General features: G+C 44.5%; 1 protein-coding gene and 1 long non-coding RNA gene across 3 annotated transcripts; one reads left to right on the top strand and one right to left on the bottom strand.

Annotated features, from left to right (window-relative positions):
• Nucleotides 1-1,673: 1,673 nt before the first annotated feature.
• greb1 (growth regulating estrogen receptor binding 1) lies at nt 1,674-15,950 on the bottom strand. The gene is made up of 33 exons (XM_086107315.1): nt 15,797-15,950; nt 14,897-15,004; nt 14,599-14,775; nt 14,298-14,489; nt 13,584-13,697; nt 13,307-13,438; nt 12,461-12,616; nt 12,228-12,350; nt 11,915-12,100; nt 11,482-11,618; nt 11,024-11,294; nt 10,818-10,946; nt 10,480-10,650; nt 10,180-10,377; nt 9,911-10,094; nt 9,633-9,816; nt 9,407-9,543; nt 8,977-9,328; nt 8,633-8,748; nt 8,322-8,527; nt 7,619-8,219; nt 7,334-7,490; nt 7,151-7,253; nt 6,910-7,065; nt 6,677-6,813; nt 6,410-6,571; nt 5,892-6,096; nt 5,646-5,808; nt 5,035-5,153; nt 3,760-3,992; nt 3,471-3,671; nt 2,570-2,708; nt 1,674-2,473 (listed from the first exon to the last, which is right to left on the bottom strand). The coding sequence occupies exons 1-33, from the start codon at nt 15,948-15,950 to the stop codon at nt 2,310-2,312; spliced, it is 5,967 nt and encodes a 1,988-aa protein (XP_085963441.1). The 3' UTR covers nt 1,674-2,309.
• Nucleotides 5,607-11,501, top strand: LOC147207746 (uncharacterized). 2 transcript variants are annotated; one of them, XR_015100468.1, is made up of 6 exons: nt 5,607-5,773; nt 5,880-6,021; nt 7,177-8,439; nt 8,581-8,703; nt 9,699-10,309; nt 10,558-11,501. It is a non-coding gene; the product is annotated as an uncharacterized LOC147207746 (long non-coding RNA). The 2 variants fall into 2 exon arrangements; XR_015100467.1 differs by having other exon boundaries at nt 8,581-10,126; nt 10,193-11,501.
• Nucleotides 15,951-18,042: the final 2,092 nt, after the last annotated feature.

An 18,042-nucleotide genomic window follows, 5' to 3' on the forward strand; every position in this document is an offset into this window, starting at 1 on the left:
GCAGGCCCGGGGAGAACATGCAAACTCCACACAGGGAGGCCGGAGCTGGAATTGAACCCGGTACCTCTGCACTGTGAAGTCGACGTGCTAACCACTGGACTACCGGGCCGCCTAATCTGAATTAAAGGAATTAAATTTTAAATAAATCATCTCAATCAACATTTTTTCACGTTTCAAGTTTTACGTGTCAGTCTTGATATAAGCATGCATAGGCAAGTGTAGCTGTAAACTCGAGAAGGCTGCTTTTCTTCAAAAGTGGCGTCTTTTCCTGACTGCACAAGTTACCCGACTATGCTTGCAGTATGCTGAAAGCACGTATGCCTGAGATGAACTTTTCACCTTCACAAAATTTGTTTGGCAAAAAAGTGAGAGTACAGCTCCTACAGCGTGGCTGCATACATATCAGCAGCGGGGAAAAGTAAACAGCGGCTCGAAAATACAGGAAGGATACACTTCAGTTGAACATGAACTCTAGGCCCCCGTGTGGTACGGTGGAAAAGGAAGTATGGAGGTGTAGCCTGAGCCCACAGTGGCTCAACATAGTGTTATGTAATGTCCTCCGCTTTCAACTGTGGCCTGAAGTGTGACGAAAGTTCTCCACGTGGCGATAACAAAGGCGCACAGTGTTGTTAGGCACTAACGACACTTAACGGCAGACTACAACAAAAACAGAGGGAATATTGTTACATCAGCGCTTGTTAGCGAACAGCGACTTGTACCGAAACCATTTAACAGTTAGTTGGTAGCAGCAGCAATGTATTTTCTTACCAGTGATCTGTTTTCATCGGGGCTCTCATTCACAATGTGCCAATACTGCTACCTCATATGCACCATGTTGAGGCCATCCTAATGAATATTCTCCAAAATATATCATCAATATGCCACACAAGGTCAGAGGGAAGGTTTAAGGCAAACAATCATCAAAAAGATTCCTGTATATCATTAAAAAAATGTGCTCTCTAAATAAATTTGGAGCTTAGCAGAATGTAATTTTACTGTAAGATATTTGATGGTTGTGCAAAAGTTCCTCAGGGAAATCAAGTGATTACATTTGTAGCTAATGTAGCGTGCAGCGCTTTGGACTAAATTTATCTCCTCGTAATGGACCAGTAGATGGTAACTTGAGAAAGTTGGAGGACCCTTCTAACGTCACAGTCTACATACCTAGAAAGCCATTTGCTGATGCCATGATGCCAGTATTACACAACACAACAACTGCTCACTCAGACATGAAGCACACCCACACCCTCAAAGAGTCTGACATCTATTATTAACGTGTAAAACTTAGCACATAGCTCAGCAAGCAATGAAACACTGAGTAGCACAGTAACAATTGTGATTTTGCATTGGGGCAAATGGGGGCAGAGCGCCACCAGAGCAATAAATATCATACACTGGTGTGCACCGTATATGAAATGTATTTCATACTCAAATAGTGTATGTACTGTGGTGAAAAGGAATAGACAAAACTGGCCAGATAGTTTGATTTGCCCATGACTGAAATCGGCTGAGACAACTCCCACAGTGGCACGACCCTCCCTCTTGCAGATCCTCCAGCACATATTCGTCTGCCATTGACCATTATGCAGTTACGTCACGCACAGGATTTACGTGGGTCAAGAGACTTGAGCCCTATGCGCTGAAAAAAGACTCAAACATCTCAAAACAACACATTAGAAGTTAAAAATATCTGTACATTTATACATTTCAAGGCATTCGGAGCTGTACATTGTGATGTGCGATTTGCAGTACAACAACATTAAATGGAAGCGTTACAAAGTCTAAATCATGACAAAGAGACAACACCCACTGTCTTACACATGCAGCAGATAAGTACTCAAAATACTCTTAAAAATAATTAACATGCAAATACATGTACATCTCTACAGAAACCATCTACTGGGAAAAAAAAGCACTTGACGCCAAAAATCGGCTACCCTCATACAATGAATGATTGTGTCGTTAAAAGTCTGCAGAAAGTAAGGCTGCAGAATATTGCATCGAGACATTGCACACGCTTGTACCTGCGTCGTTTTTTTCCACATTCATTTTGTGGGAAGGTGCACAAAGATGTGAAGCACTACATTATATTCATCAATTCATTTTTTTGCAATAGTACCCTTATGATAGATTTTTTTGGTCAGTGCATCACTTTTGATACAAATCCCACTTATTTATTGCAAAACCAGGCTAACGCACTGAAAAATCTCCAGATGTTGAGATTACAAATGGCAGTTTTCAGTTCAGAGCACACAACATGCATGTAAACAATACATTGAGTGAAAAATCTTCTTCTTGTTTGTTCCAGGTCAGATATGTTTTCCTGTCAGGAAGAAGAGGGGTCGGTCCTCCTTGGCGTTCGCCGTCTGAAATTCGTCGCTGAGCCTGAACCGCCACTCCTCTTCCAACTCCAGCCTTCCGACCGTCTGCCTCAAGGAGCTGCGATCTGCGCTGATCACACAAAGAGTCGCGCCTGTAGGGAGGCACAGGCGAGCACCCGCGATGATTTCCCTTACTTGGTGCGGGTTTTTTTGCATCTGAGTATCATTAAGTTGGATGGCACGTGTACCTTTGAGGAAGGAGAACTTCTTGAGGAAGCTCGGAGTCACAAAGGCGTCGGCGAAACAGAGGAGAAGGCCGCTGAAGAGCAATCCTGTGGTGCAGATGTTGACGGAGTGAGGTCTTGAACTCACGAAACACACGGTCACCTGCGAGGCGGAGGCAGGAGTGGGACGGCACATATGCTGTAGGTTACGGTGCAGTACAATCAGAAGAAGTAAAGTGAAGCATTTATGCAGTGTGGGCCAAAAGTTGGTGTCCATTTTTCAACTAATATAACTTGTTTATGTTTTAAGTCGAGAACAAAATGTGAGTCATGAATTAAAAGTAGATTCTAAAGCAGTAGTAGACTGAATTGTGCCCAAGGAAGGATGGAAGGCAGAAAAGTAGTTTTAATCAAAGGAAGGATGTCAAATAAAAAGCAGGTTTCAGGGAAGGAGGGGGCAAAAAAAGGAAGGAAGAAAGGCAGAAAGACACACAGGATGGAAGGTTAGGAAGGAAAGAATCAAAAGCAGGTCAGAGGAGGAAGGAACTAGAAAAACAGAAAAGGAGGTTTAGGCAAAGAAGGAAATAAGTAAGGAAGCGTGGGTAAAAACGGGTGCGATGGAAGGAAGGAGGGATTGAAAGACGGTCGACATGTGTGTTTAAGCGAATGAGGGTATGATTGAAGGACGCATGAATGAAAAGCGGATCTGAAGGGCGGAAGGCATGCAGAAAGGAAAGAGGCCAGGAAGGAAAAGATTGATCGATCGCTCAATCAATCGATTGACAATCAATCAATCAATCAATTACTCTTTAAATGGCGCTACATCTCTACCTACCTTTTGGCCGATCGTGATCATTAACATGAGGCCAGTTACAACCCAAACTCCGTTAAAAAAACCCAGCAGATATATGTGTTGTGTGTTTACCTCCGGGCCCAGGTTAATGTAACAGTCCACAGACAGGACCGGGTGTTCGTAGTTCTTGGTGCTGAGAGGAAAGAGCTTGTGGCTGGTGTGTTGGAGATATTTTTCCAGGAGGAGCTGAGCCGGGGTGGCCAGGAAAAGGTGCTTGCTGTCAGGTGCGCAGACGTACTGAGAGGGCCCCACTGAAGTGGGAACGTCCGTCATCTGGGCAGATTTTCCGTCTCGTCAGTTACCAAAAAAAAAAAAAAAAGAGACTAAATGGTATCAAAAGTGGCCGTTTATGCGTCCTTGCCTTTGTTTTGATGATGAACGTCCTGTACCCCCCGATGGCGATCTGCTTCTTCATGACGCTGAAGTTGTTAAAGCGGCAGACAAGCAGTCCTGCGCTGTGCAGCCGTAGGGTGAAGTCGATGTCGTGACAAGTGAAGCGGTTCTGGTCGTACTGGACGTTCTGACTGCGGTCCACGTTGAGAAGGAGGAAGTCATGGACGTGACCTCTGGAGAAAGGCTTCCTCTGGTTGGGGCCTAGACACAAATACACTCTCCTTTTCATCCGAAATCATTTGATGGGACGCAACCAACTTGTCCAGTACAGCAGCGATGTGACGCTACAAAGCATCCGGCATCAAATCTTGAATAAGAGTTTGATATAAATATCTGAACATATAATCGAAAACTGACGTGGTAATCGTGATGAAATATTATTCAAGCACAGGGTCATAAGAAATAAGTAGCGGTAATTGTGTCAGGGAAGTACGATAGGTTGACGTGGTTCATCTTGACTAAAATTTTCATGACCTGGAGAAGATTTAATTTTAGCCTGGGTCGTTAGCAGACGTTACGGAGAGGCTTAGTCCCATCTGTACAGTTTTGCTAGGGATTGATTTTCAAAATTAAATCATCTGTAAACCTTTCTTAAGGGTAATGCTGAGATGATTTGGAAATGATATGAATGTGTTTTGGCATTAGACTTTGTGTTGTATTTTACAGTGTCAAGTGGTCGCTTGACTTTCAGGTGTTGCAATTTCATTTAATTTAAAGTTTTTTAAGTTGCTTGGTCAATTTGTTTGCTTTGTGTTGAGAGACAAAATTTCATTCATTCATTTTCCAATCCGCTATATCCTCGGGGGGCTGGAGCCCATCCCAGCTGTCTTGGGGCCGTAGGCGGGGGACACCCTTAACTGGTTGCCTGCCAATCGCAGGGCACACAGAGATGAACAACCATCAGTGCTCACACTCACACCTAGGGACAATTTAGAGTGTTCAATCAGCCTGCCATGCATGTTTTTGGAATGTGGGAGGAAACCGGAGTACCCAGAGGAAAGCCACGCTGGCCTGGGGAGAACATGCAAACTCCACACAGTGAGGCCAGAGCTGGGATTGAACCCGGTACCTCTGCACTGTGAGGTCGACGCGCTAACCACTGGACAACGGGGCCGCGAGACAAAATTTGAACAGAATAATTTCAATTCATTTCAAATGGGAAAAGGATTCGCAACAGGACTCTTGACATTCACAGAGGATGGAAATACTCTTCACAAAGGTTTTGGCCATCATGACTTCTAACCTGCGAGTACACGACTGCTCCACTTCCTAATCCCACACAAGCCGTAGTGGGCCAGGTCTGGGCAGCCTTCCATGTGCTGCAGCACCTGCTTCAGTGACGCGGCGTGTTCGACTGGACCACTAGCAGCAGCAGACAGACAAAACAAAAAAGACTACCTTGTTTTTTTCAATTTCTTATTCAGTTGGTACCACTAAAGGTGTATCATGTGTCAAACAGACATAAAAGAAAACATGGAATTCCTATAAGCACTGTTTTGGGAGTATAATGCGGTAGCTATTTGAAGTGATTTTATCACGAAACTAAGCAAAATGTCTGGATATCAGATTTTGAATTAAACTCTTATGAGCTATTTTTGTTACCATAATTTTTTTCCCCCCAAACAAATGTGACGTCAGTTGTATCAGCCATTTAACCCATTCACTCCCAAAGACGTTTTTAAACGTCTTTTTAGACTTGGTCGAGAATTGGCTGGTACTGAATGAGTTAAAATGAACAAGAAACTGAAGAAACTAGTGGGGGATGGGGGTCTAATCCTTTTTTCACTGACTGATTTTCTTGAGGTGGTATTCGGTGTAAAAAGTTTAAGAAGTACAAACTGTGTGAGCATGTACTTGCGTGCGTCGAAGTCCACGACGTTCCACATCACGCACGAGTCATCCGCCAGGATGATGAAAGGCCAGACGTCACTGATCGGCCCGCTGCCCTCCTGCCGACGACTGCGCTCCAGCTCCAGATTGTGGTACGAGAGCTCTTTAATCAGGAAGTGAGCAGCTCCTGGAAGAGAACCAGGAACACTTAAAAAAAAAAGCTCTAAGAACAAAGTTTGGTTATGTGTTGTGTGACAGTCAGACGAGCACCTATCCCAGCTCCATTGAAGACAGGAGGCAGCACCAGGAGAATGTGGTTGGGCCAGTACTTCTTGTAGACGGCCATTTCGTACTCTTTGACCACCAGGATATGGAGATGCGCGGCTCCATCCATCGCATGGTAAAGGTTGAAGAGACCATGCTCATGGCGCCCCGTGGTTGGAGTGAAAATTGGACTCTTGATGCAGTTTGGGCTCTGACAAAACGAACATGACAAGGGGATCATTGTATGAATACTGAAGAAGAATGCCAATTTGCCCCACAATATGTGAATAACCTGCAGCACCACTTTGTGGTATGAAATGTGCATTGCAATTTTTGTGCTTGGCTCACATTAACTCATTCACTCCCAAAGACGTTTTTAAACGTCTTTTCAGACTTGGTCCAGAATTGGCTGGTACTGAATGAGTTAAGAACAAGAATTCAAAAATTGGGTGTAACGTAATCCACAACTTTCAACATGATCGACAGCATCCGTAGACAGGCATGTTGACTGTCCACTGACTCACCCGGTCTGCGGCGAGAGGCAGCCGCATACCCTCCAATTGGCCTCCCGGTTGGTTGAAGCTAAAGTAGTGCTCTTTGGATTTGGGGATGATGAAATAGAGCTGGATTTCTTCACCAAGCAGCAGATGGGTGAACGTGAAGGCATGCAACGTCGACTCGTACATCTAAATTAGGATTTGCAAAGAAAAGTTTTTAACATTTACAGCTTTTAGAAAAATAACAATAAAGAATAGCGGTAATTTATGATTGTGTGCTTGTGTGTTGTTGACCTGGTATCGGGGGTTGAAGCCCAAGTACAGATGACACTGTTCACAATGGTGATAAGTGTTAAAGGCCGCATACTTGGACAGTTTGATCCTGGTTGTGCGCCTCCTGAGGCACATTTCCTCCTGGTGCACAGGTTTGGCTTGCAGAGGCAAAAAAAAAAAGAAAAAAAAAGTAGTTGAATATATATATATGGTCCATTGTGCATCGTCGTCTATATCTGTCAGCCTGTGCCTACCATCAGAAGCTGGTCTATATCCAGGGCAGTAGACTAAGCTGATGTCATCATATTTGGGGTCATGGACGATATAATCAAAGGGTAAAGTCTTCATAACGTCTGGGTCCGGCCACAAGGCGTTGGGTGGCTTGTAATGAACCCCGTCGATTTGGACATCTAAAAATCACAAACCACATGGACAGACACCACTTGAACACAACCGTGTCATTATTTCTTCATTCTGATCTGTGAATATACTCACTCAAGTTGATGTCCTCTTCATTGTAGATATCCACCTCCATCAGCCTGATCAGCATCCGAGACAGGATACCCAGGAAGTGCAAGTATGCGCCTGTTTTACCCACCTGATCAATGACATCCACACAAGGTAAATACGCAACATGACTTTGACAATTAATGAGGAAAAAAAAAAGACCAAAATTACCTGTGGGGGTCCGCTGAGGAGTAGCCTGCGAGGGTGAAAGTTGTCGCTGCGTCCTTCGGAGCGATTGCTGCTGTCCATGTGATAAGGGCGGGGGACCGTCCACTGGCGATAGTACAGCGACTGTTCAGTGCAGGTCATCATCTTACTCAGCAAAGGTCTAGGCACAAAAACAGTATTTTCTTAATTTTCAGTCATGAAGGCTTGTTGATGGGAGACTCATCAAAAATATATACCAGAACGTCCGCTAGGAGGTTGCTATTTCTGAAGGTAGTACCGTAGTCTCACCTGAAGCTGCTGGCCCACGCTACAGACATATGCGGCAGGAAGGAGGTACATCGCGGAAGGCCGCTGCCATCGTTGGCTGTGATGATGTCGTAAAGCGAGCGGGGGAGGAGCACTGAGGGCGGGCGACTCACCCCCCGCGCCCAAGAACAGCTCAGATGAGGGGACGAGGCTCGGGGCGACGACGAGCTCGAAGACGTGGATTTGGAAGGGTGACGACGAGGCCGGACCGGGGCCAGCGACTGCGTTGGCGGGTGGGAAACTTGGTGCGGTGGGAGCGTTTGGAAGTAAGGTTGGGAGTTCGTTTGGGCTAATAACTGGTTCTGACTCAGAATCTGTTGCTGGAAAATGGGTTGGGACAGGGAATACGCGTGGGCAATAGACTGGCTTGGGTGGTGAAGTGAAGGTTGATTGTATATAAATGACTGAGAAGAGGACTGGGAAGGAAATTGAGTCTGAGCCCGTGACGGTGACGGGGTGGTGTCCACTGCGCACTTTGGGGCATCTGGAGATGTCGACGTGCTGCTCTGAGTTGGGGACGGGTCTAACGCTCCAACATCTGGGCTGGACTGGAGTGGCTGGTTGGAGGACACAGGAGAGCTTTCTAGAAGAAAAGGAAAGAGGAATACATTCACTCCTCCTCATTAGACAAATCCTCACAATTGTTCAACACATTGTTCTGCGAATAATAACATTCACTGACTACCGTTTTCCTGGCCCTCCTCTTCCTCATTGTCGGTGCTGCTGAGTTTTTCCGCGTCACTCTCCAGCAGGTCACTTCCCGGCCCCGTGTTGTGCGGGGAGCGAGACTCCGCCTTCAGCAGGTACGCTGCAAGTCCCAACTCTTGCTCGAGTGTAGTACGTTGAAGATAGGAGCAGCTTACCACTCGAAGGTCACAGTACTTCAGTGACCTGCGGGAAGAATGTAGTCAGACAATAAATTAACTGGTTATTCATTGTTTTAGAATTCCTGGAGAAGAACAATGGGGTGTCATGTTTTGGTCTTAATGGGCCAACCTGGGAAGTGATTCTCCTTGAGGTTCAGCTCCGGACAGGATGAGAATGCAGGGAAGAGCTTCAAGCTCCAGGTAGGTACGAGGAACCCAATCAGATTCTTGGATTTTCAGCCATAGCTACGCATGGCAAATACAAACATGGAGAAGTTTTACACAAAAACTACAAAATAAAGAAAACATGGAAAAGATGACACACCATTTTGACAAATGTACGGGACAGCAACCTTCACAGCCGTAAGATTTTCAATCATTTTAAGAGGGCCTAACTTACAGCCTCTTATCAGGCTCATCCTTGCAAGGGAGTCATATCCACATAGCGTACTTCAACTATTTACTTTTGCATACCTTAATCTGATCAATGAAGATGTGTCCAACGTTCAGCGGTTGGCTGGGATTCCCCAGTATGATCTCAAAACTCTCCTCAAGACCCAGTTGTCTCCTCACTCGGGACAGCCGCCGATGCGCCCACGCTGCCAGAGCCAGAGAGGGGATCCGCAGCAGGATCATGTGACCGTGGTGGGCGGGGCATTGCTGGGCGGCACTGAGCAGCGCCTGCACGATGCCCAGCGTCTCCACAGACGTGTGTTTGTGAAGATTGTGGGAGCCGCCGATTCTTCCGGAAACCGCCATCAGCGCTGTGCAATAGTGGTGGATCAGAACTGTCGTACGGATCACAGCGCTGTGCAGTTTAGGAAACCTGAGAGAAACGGTTCATTTCTTTTTACAAGTTGAGCACTTTCAACTATAATTTATTTTTTACTGGCAGTGTGTATACCTTTCCTCCAGGGATGACGCCATGCTCTCAAAAGACGAATCGCATCGCATCAGAGGCAGGCTGCTTCCTGAGCGTGTCGACTCTAAAAGCTCTGACACACCAAAGTAGCGTGTTCTCTCATGATACAGGTCCACATCCTACACACGGACGGACACCAAAACTGTTACAACGTGCCTCTGTTATATGTCCTGTATGATTTATTAGCTCACGTCGAAGGAAGTCTCACATTGCTGAAGGAAGAGGGCCAGTGGATCTCATTATAAGGGCTGATGCGTGTGAATTGTGTCTGCAGAGCGAACGGGAAGGATGTAACGTGGAGAATCAGGATGTTTGGAGCATCTCTGACCTGCCTGGAATTCAGTAGCTGGTCCACGAGACCCAAACCAGTGTCTGTGTTGCAGTAAGAGGCACTGAGAAGCACAGAGAAAAGGAAACCGTCCGCATCGTTAATGTCAAAAAGTAAGTGTCTTACGGAATTCAACTCTGCTTCTGTATCACAAAGACCTGCTGACATCCCAGTGGGCGTGGTCATGGACCAGGATGTAAAGCGTATAGGAGTTGCTGTGCGCTTCCTGTATCAAGCTGTCAACTCGCACTTGAGCGGTTTGATCCATCTTGACCACGTAGCGCTCCGCTTCCCGCTGAGACACACAATCTTGTTCGACACTTCCAAGTTCTCGAAGAACACCTGAAATCCAAGTTTCAAGTCAACGCGGATGGGTAAACGGTCAAAAGAGGCCTGAGGTGAAAATGTGCGTTGACACGGAACTAACCAGAGCTCCATAGGTGGAGTACGGTCTGTTGAAACGTGACCTCGGAGGGAGGGACCAGGATGAGGAAGTTGACCCGGTCAAAGGAGACAAGGTCCAAGTTCTGGGTGCTGGAGTCTGCTATGGCGCAAACGTGAGACAGCAGCTTTCTGGCTACCGCCAGCTGGATGGGCCGGATATCACGCCACTCCACAGCGTACTCTACATGCATGCACACACACAGATTCATATGGGATGTTAAGTTAAAAAAACAAAAAAACAGCACAGTAATACGCTTTGTCGTATTTGTGTCATCTCCCTCACCTGAACATGTTTCCTTAGGGGGCAGAACTCTCTCTTTAGGGCTGTGTGAATCTTTTGGACTTTGTGTGTTTTTCACAGTCTTTTCCTCTGTTGATTCCTGACTGCTGGATAAGGGAGAGGGCTGGTTGCTGTCCAAGGTTGCAGTGTCCAGTAGGGAATCCATATCACCCTCTGCGAAACAAGAAGTTCGATTCTGGGATTCAATATGCATCGTCTGCTCACATCAGCGCGCACGTCACAGACGTCGCGTCATCGTACAAATTGTAACAGAACAGAACATGCGCCAAATAAACACATAGCAGAGACTCATACATTCCAAGTAAGAGAGACAAGCACACCTTGTCCAAGGGAACTGCAGAACTGGATGAGCTCCTGGGCGTCACCAGAGGAAAGCTGGTGGTTGATTTCTCTTAAACCCTCATTGGGAGAGAACATATTTTCGGCCAAGGCTCGACACTGGTGTTTACCTGTACCAAAAGCACACGCATATGCTTGATGTCAATTTTTTTTGTTTTTACAATTTTTGTTAAAAACAAACTCCCACCTGTGACTACCACACACGACTGTGTTTCATGCCCCGAAGCGGTCACAATGACGACGATGTAATTTGTGTTTTCGAACCGGCCCTCCATCAACTTTCTAAACATCTGCTGAAGGCCCTGAGCCAAAGAGCCCACTTGCTCCCCCAACACCACAACCCCCTCTCCACAGGATGACGCAGCTAGCTGGGCGAGCCAAGGAAGCTGGCTGGGAGTCAGCGGCTGCTGTGGTGCTAAGCCAAGATGCTGAGGGAGCCCTGGAAGGGCGGGAGGTGCCTGGAGAGCCAAGGAAAGCAGATTTATGCTAATATCACTCAGTCAAAGCCTTTATTTGTTCAAATGTATTTTCATATAATAATTTGCTTCCATAAGTAATTGATATCATAATAACATCTACTGCAAGATACCTTCTAGTGAACCAAATACAGTGATATACAGTAGTAAATGTGTATGAGAAATTAACCTCAATTCCGTAGTGCCTCCCTTGAGTGGCTGGTGTTTGAGGTTGTTGATTCTGTCTGATTTCACTGAGGTGGGACTCCCTCCATGACCTCATGAATATCTGCTCCAAGTCCTCAATCAGAGGCACTTGCTCGGGGCCTTGCCAATGTGAGGGAGAACATTTGAAATCAGAAGGATGCAGGAATCAGGTGGATTCAAACAATGAAAACATTTTTATGGAAAACATTATTTTAAACATAAAATGTTCTTGCAGAGGAAAATATATATAATAGGAGCTTCTAATAGTCTCAAATTTGCAGTTTTAGATGACTATATCTTCTTCTTAACTTCTTCTATGACACAGTGCCAGCCTGCTCTCTAGTGGCCATTAAAAGTAACAATGTGAAAAATGACATTCTAGTGTGCTCTAAGTCTTTCCAGAGTGCAACACTGACCAAGCTGAACAAGGTAGTAGACAGTGAGGAGGATCTGCATCTCAGTAGACAGCGGTTGAATGGGTGACGGTCCGTAGTGTTGGTAGACTCTTGGGAGGGTCTGAGAGCTCAAGTAACAACTCTGCAGAAGAGAGCTGACGAGCACTTCACTAAAATTGCCAGTCAGCTGAGGAAGTGGGCCATGACCTGTGTCCAGGAGAGGTATACAGATAAAACTTTTCACGATTTAAAAATTGTTGCTTTATGATGAAGAAAATGTGAATTGATCGACACATCCCAGACCACTGTCCTCAGTCAATAATGTGAAAGTGACCTTTAAAGATGACAGGCTGTAGGCCACAAGTGTGTAACAGCTGATCAGGCACAGCGACAGACAACCCAGAGGGAGAATGTGTGGTTAAGGACCTCTGTGAGGAACTCGTAGTGGCAGATGCATCTGGATGTATGAGACAGCACAACAAAATCTATGTAAAGGTGTCTATGGATACATTTAATTCACATATAAAGACATCATATAAATCAAATGAGCACTTTTTCCTTTTTTACCTAATCTGGCTCCATTTGCGCTAACTGTTGATGATGGCAAAACTGATGAAGATGGTGCCATCTTCCCTGTGTTTTCTAACAAACCACTCGAAGAAGAGGATTCTGGGGACCAACCCTTATGCCTCTTTTTGGGGGGTCCGGCATTTGTCTGCAACCCTGGAGGACAGAAACAATGGATTTGCTTTGATTTAACCGAAACATTACTGAGCTGTAAAAGAAAAAAAAAATCAAAAAATGCATTTATATTGTTTTAGGATGAGCCTATGTGGATGCAGTTATATTTTATGTATTAACCTGTTTGTAGTAACCTCTTAACCCCCTGTTGAAATTCAGTGATGGCAACCGGGATCAAAAAGTCACACTTGTTAGAGAAGTCATGAAATAAACACAACATTGACAGGAAGGAAGCTTTTTCATTCAGTGAGAAGGGAGGAAAAAAGAAGAGAGTATTTTACAACCCCGGTTTATGGAGGCCACTGAGCGACGGAGAGAGAAGAAAGCGAGAGGGAAATATTTAGTGCCTCAAGTGTTGGCAAATGAAATCAGGCAGACAAAAGAGGATCCCCAAAACAATGCAGCTGGCAGCCTCCCTACGGCAGTGGCGTTATAACACAGGGGGCTGCGTTCCCTTTCAGAGGTGTGAACAAACCCAGGGGGTTAATGACAGCAGACACAATGGCTACGCTTACATGCATGATACAGGACCAACTTTAGAATTGAATATGATTTGGTTGCCCACAGATATGGACGGAGGCATGTAACAAAACGCCAAGTGCGTCATGAGAGGCATTTTAAACTGCCCTCATGTTATTTGTAACAATATTTATTATTGTGCATATACAGTACCTGTAGCTGATGGTCTCCCCGGTCCTGAATGATTTATTACCGTCTGCGCGACCGAAGAAGCGGCATGGACGCCATTTGTCAGTGAGTGCGGGGTATCGGAGGTTTGAGGAGCGCCGTTTGCGTGAGATGCTGCTGGATATGCACAAAAAGAAGTCATAAGATGGAATTGTGATGACTGAGTAACTTCTTATACTGTTACTTTAAGATGCCAAATAACAAGATGTCTGTATCTGGGAGGAATTGACCTCATGTGAAAATGACCATTTTGTGGTTATACCTGCATAGCTGCTAGGCGTGTGTGAGGAATGCATCAACGCCCCACTTGTTGACTGTTCATCTGATGTCGCATGAGCGTCTGGGAAACTGGAGCTCAGCTGTCTTATTCTGCCATCTGAAACACAACAGCCATATTTCAAAACTATTTTAGTCTATGTAGGGGGATTCAGTTCATGACAATATTAAAATATTAATATTTCATGAATACATGTAATGGACTTGATTTGAGAATACACAAGAAAAGAACCATTGACATATCCTTTCCCTGTTACTGCTAGTCACCTGGACTGTAAACGTTTTTGCAGTTTCTGCTAAACAACATCTGAAGATAGCTGTCAATTCTTCCCTATGACATTCTTGAACTTTGTCAACATGTAAATGAATAATTCAAATGAACATGAGTTGGTAATGATTTTTGTAGAAAACAAAGGCGAAAAGAGCGAAACACACACGCACGCACACACACACACACACACACACACACACACACACACACACACACACACACACACACACACACACACACACACACACACACACACACACATACTGTACATTTATATATATATTTATACAATTTTCTAAAACTAATACAAACTAACAAACCTGCTCTAAATACTAATTAAAACTACCGGTATCTGATTTTGAACAGTCAAAAAAGTCATAACAAACTACAATGAAAACTCCGAAAAACTATTAGAACAATGATACGAACCAATCTTACCGTGTCCCCTCCAGCAGATGGGAGCTCCTTTAACCAGCACACCTTGGTTGTTTCGGTACAGGTGGAACTTTAAGTGCTTCTGCTTCTTAGGCTGGGTGCTGAGTTTCAGATTAATGTGGTTGGCGAAGTCTGTGAAGTAGCGGAACCCCTTTTCTCCACAGCCCATGCAATACCCTGAGAAACCTGCAGGGGGAAGCACGTGGGTGAGAATCAGTGGATGATGAGGCCTTCCCGTCCGCGTTTAAATAATGGAGAGCTCTTCACGTACAGCAAGGTTTCTCCTCTGTCTTACCCAGCAGAGCATTGTGACCCCGTTCATCTGGCAGGAAGCGATGGTCGACAGCACCCACAAGAAGGTTCTCGGGAAGGGCGGGTGACTTCAGCCCGATCAGCATGAATCCCGGCAACACATCCAAGGAGTCTGATGCCAATGATGAAAGACGCAGATCCCTGCCTGCCTGACAGTACCCTGTCGGGAAGAGGACTTTTTTTAATTTAAATTTTATTTTATTTGAATTTTTTTACATAGAACTTGTTTGCCTTGCGGGTCGTAAAGAGTAACCCTGTCCCTGAACAAAATGTGCACAGACCGTCTGTGGTGCAGCAACCCTCAGGCGGGGGTTTCATCTGATAGGGTATCGGAGGACTGTTTGATTCTGAGCCATCTTCATCGTCCTCATCCTCGTTCTCCGTGCGACCTGTAGAGGCACATGTGAGGAAGATAGATGAAACATTTTCAAAATGATTGAAGAGCATTTATCGACCTGCAATTATAGAGTACTTTTGATGCAACATACAGGTACATTTTATTTTTATTTGAGTATTAATGGGAAGAAGAAAATGTACTTTTAAGCCGCTACATCTCGCTGGATTCCGCTCGCTACTTTTATTTATCAATCAATTATTGTTTAGTTATTTTGGTTTCGGCTTATCAGAGAGACTTCCTTCTTGGATGTTATGCACATGTGACGTTTGAGTCCATTTCACCAATTAAATTGCATCAGGCAGTCACATGACTGCACACAACGTTTTGGCAGCCTTAATTTACGTCTACATGAAGATTGCATTTGTTTGTTATATCATGACAATTGCATTTATTATTATTGATCAGCAATATCTCTATTTGCAGATTCATATGGTACTTAGTTACTTTCTTCATGCTCTAAATATAAAAAAAAAAAGGAAATTGCTCACCAGTTACTCAGTACTTGTGCGTTTTTTTCACTTTGTACTTTTTAACTATTACTCAAGTCATTATTTGGAGGACTATTAGTACTCTTACTTGAGTACAATTTTGGGCTTTTCTACCCACCTCTGCACATGGGATGTCTTCACATTCTATTTAGGCAAGCTTTGATACAAAAAAAGGCTTATCCTCAGGTAATTTCCCTTTTTTCAGTCTTTTGAGCATTTTTGGTGAAGGATGACCTTGCATTCACGCAATCTCAGAGAGGTTGTAAACGTCACATGTGGGTGTCAGCCAAACTCACCATTGTGTGCCAGTGGCTGCTCTGCCTCCAGGTAGAGTTGGGAGAAAACTGGCCGCGGCACGACAATGTTGGACCTCAGTGACGCTTCAATCGAGTTGTGAAGTACCTCCTCAAAGCGCGTGGTCCGCAGCTGGCCCGCATAAGAGTTCCCCATTGGTGCTCTGAGACAAAATTCCCTTTTGTTAGGAGATTCGTTGAACATTTGGAAAATTCCTTTTCTGCATTATGTGTTTGCATTTTTTTTTTCAATAAGCAGTGAACCCACCAGTCAGTTCACTTGAGGGCTTTTTGGATAAAAGTCTGGTGCACATCTCAATCAAGTCATTCATCACGCAAACGAAATCCCTCTCATTTGATTTAATGCTTGACCTCCAGTTGAAGAGATGGTGAATGATCAACCAGTACATGCCCTAAGCACAGTTTCCCAAACGTTATTAGTCGAGATTAGGGTGATGAAAATGGGCAGGTTGCGCCAGGAAGGGCTTCCGGCCTACAAACTTTGCTAAAAAAAAAATCATGCGGTGACCCCTCATGGGACAAGTCGAAAGCTGGGACTGTATTATTTTAATGATAATGAATCATTTGTGGGAAGAAAGTACTGTATGTATACAAAGATTTTTTTTAACCGTATATAAACATGACCATCATGAGGAATAGTTTACAGTAACATTACAACTAACAGGCGAGGCAGAAATAAAGAAAGACTGCACCACAAGCAAGATCATTCGCCTCAGCATGATTTCAACTAATCCGGATAATAATGGAAAGGTCATGTAAAAAGGCATTCTTCCTTAAAAAACAAACACACTAATAAACAGACAAATAGGCTGTTGCAAACGTTGCTAAAAGGCACAGACGGAGCACTTACAAACCTCCAGAGGCACATCCTCACATACACATTAACACAGCACTTACTAATGGAGGCATGCGTCCAGACGGCATGCCATAAAATCAGCTGCACTGACAGAGTAAGGACACCGTGACCTAGACGCTACTCCCTCTTTGTTTTTCTCCGTTCTCTCTCTCCCCGCAGCTCTCTGGTTGACCACAGCCTCCATGAAGAAAACATTCGCTCAAAACGTGGTCTGTTAAACTGACACTCAAAAACATGTTGAGTGTGAATAACTTAATTCAGTTTTACGTCACGGTTAAAAACCTTACACACCTTTGTTAATGCCGAACAACAAAAAATGATTCTTACAATGTTTGTTTCTCCTACGATACTCATTGTGCAAAATGAACATACATTTCTGTGATATTACATAGAATTGCTACTTTCATGTCATGTGACTAGGAGGACTGCAGCAGGTTCAGTCGATCTATCGATGACCAAACTGGGTCAACCTGGAGGCAATTAGCACGGGCGGATGCTAACGCCAACTTAATCCCCCCTTCTGCCCATATGCTGGCGACCCCCCATTTCACATTCACAACCCAAGAAGGCACACCCACACATATATATGACCACACACACACCCACAAAGGCAAACGTGATTGCCTGACCCAAGCAACGTGTTGGTCAGCTACATTTATAAACAAACAATTTAAGGCCTTTTTTAAACATTTGTTACATAGAGCCGATGAGATTATCAGGACTGCAGCTTCCCAAATTCTTGATAACTCTGAGCAAGAACCTCTCAGCTGAAGCCATTTAACACAATATGAGGGAAAGAACAACACTAAAGGACTTTGTAAGAAGACAAACAGTACGTCTCCAGAGTGACGAGAACATTGCTACATTGTTTCACAGCAGGAACAAAACATTCACTCACTGAACAGACTATCAGGAACAACCGCAAAATCTAATCAGATCCAAGGGCTGTACAAAAAGTCTGCATGATGCACCGTTGTGTCGCAGATGCACATTGTGCGTCTGTCACACAAGTGTAAAAAGAAGTTACCCACGGGTGTCTTCAATGCTTACTGATCTGAGCTTTTGGGAGGTCTGAAGCTTATGACGAGTTTTATATTAGTACGATAGCATCTGTGGTGACATCACGAGCAATTAAGTGAGTGAGTTTAGGTTGGACATTAAAATATAGAGCTACCAATATACTGTTTTAAACTGAAAACTGTTATCAGTGGATGGATGACTATAAAATCAAGCCATGTATATAATTCCAGTGGCGGTAAAAGTGAATTGGGTTTGCTACTCAAAAGGATGTAAAAACTTAATGAATGTGCTGCCAGTTTTATATTTGGGCATTGGCATTTTATTTTGAAGGAACACACGTTTCGACAGCCAC

The sequence above is a fragment of the Hippocampus guttulatus genome, chromosome 3 (genome assembly GCF_054856545.1).
Source record: "Hippocampus guttulatus isolate MCC_2025c chromosome 3, RoL_Hgut_1.0, whole genome shotgun sequence".
Taxonomy (NCBI): Eukaryota; Metazoa; Chordata; class Actinopteri; order Syngnathiformes; family Syngnathidae; genus Hippocampus; species Hippocampus guttulatus.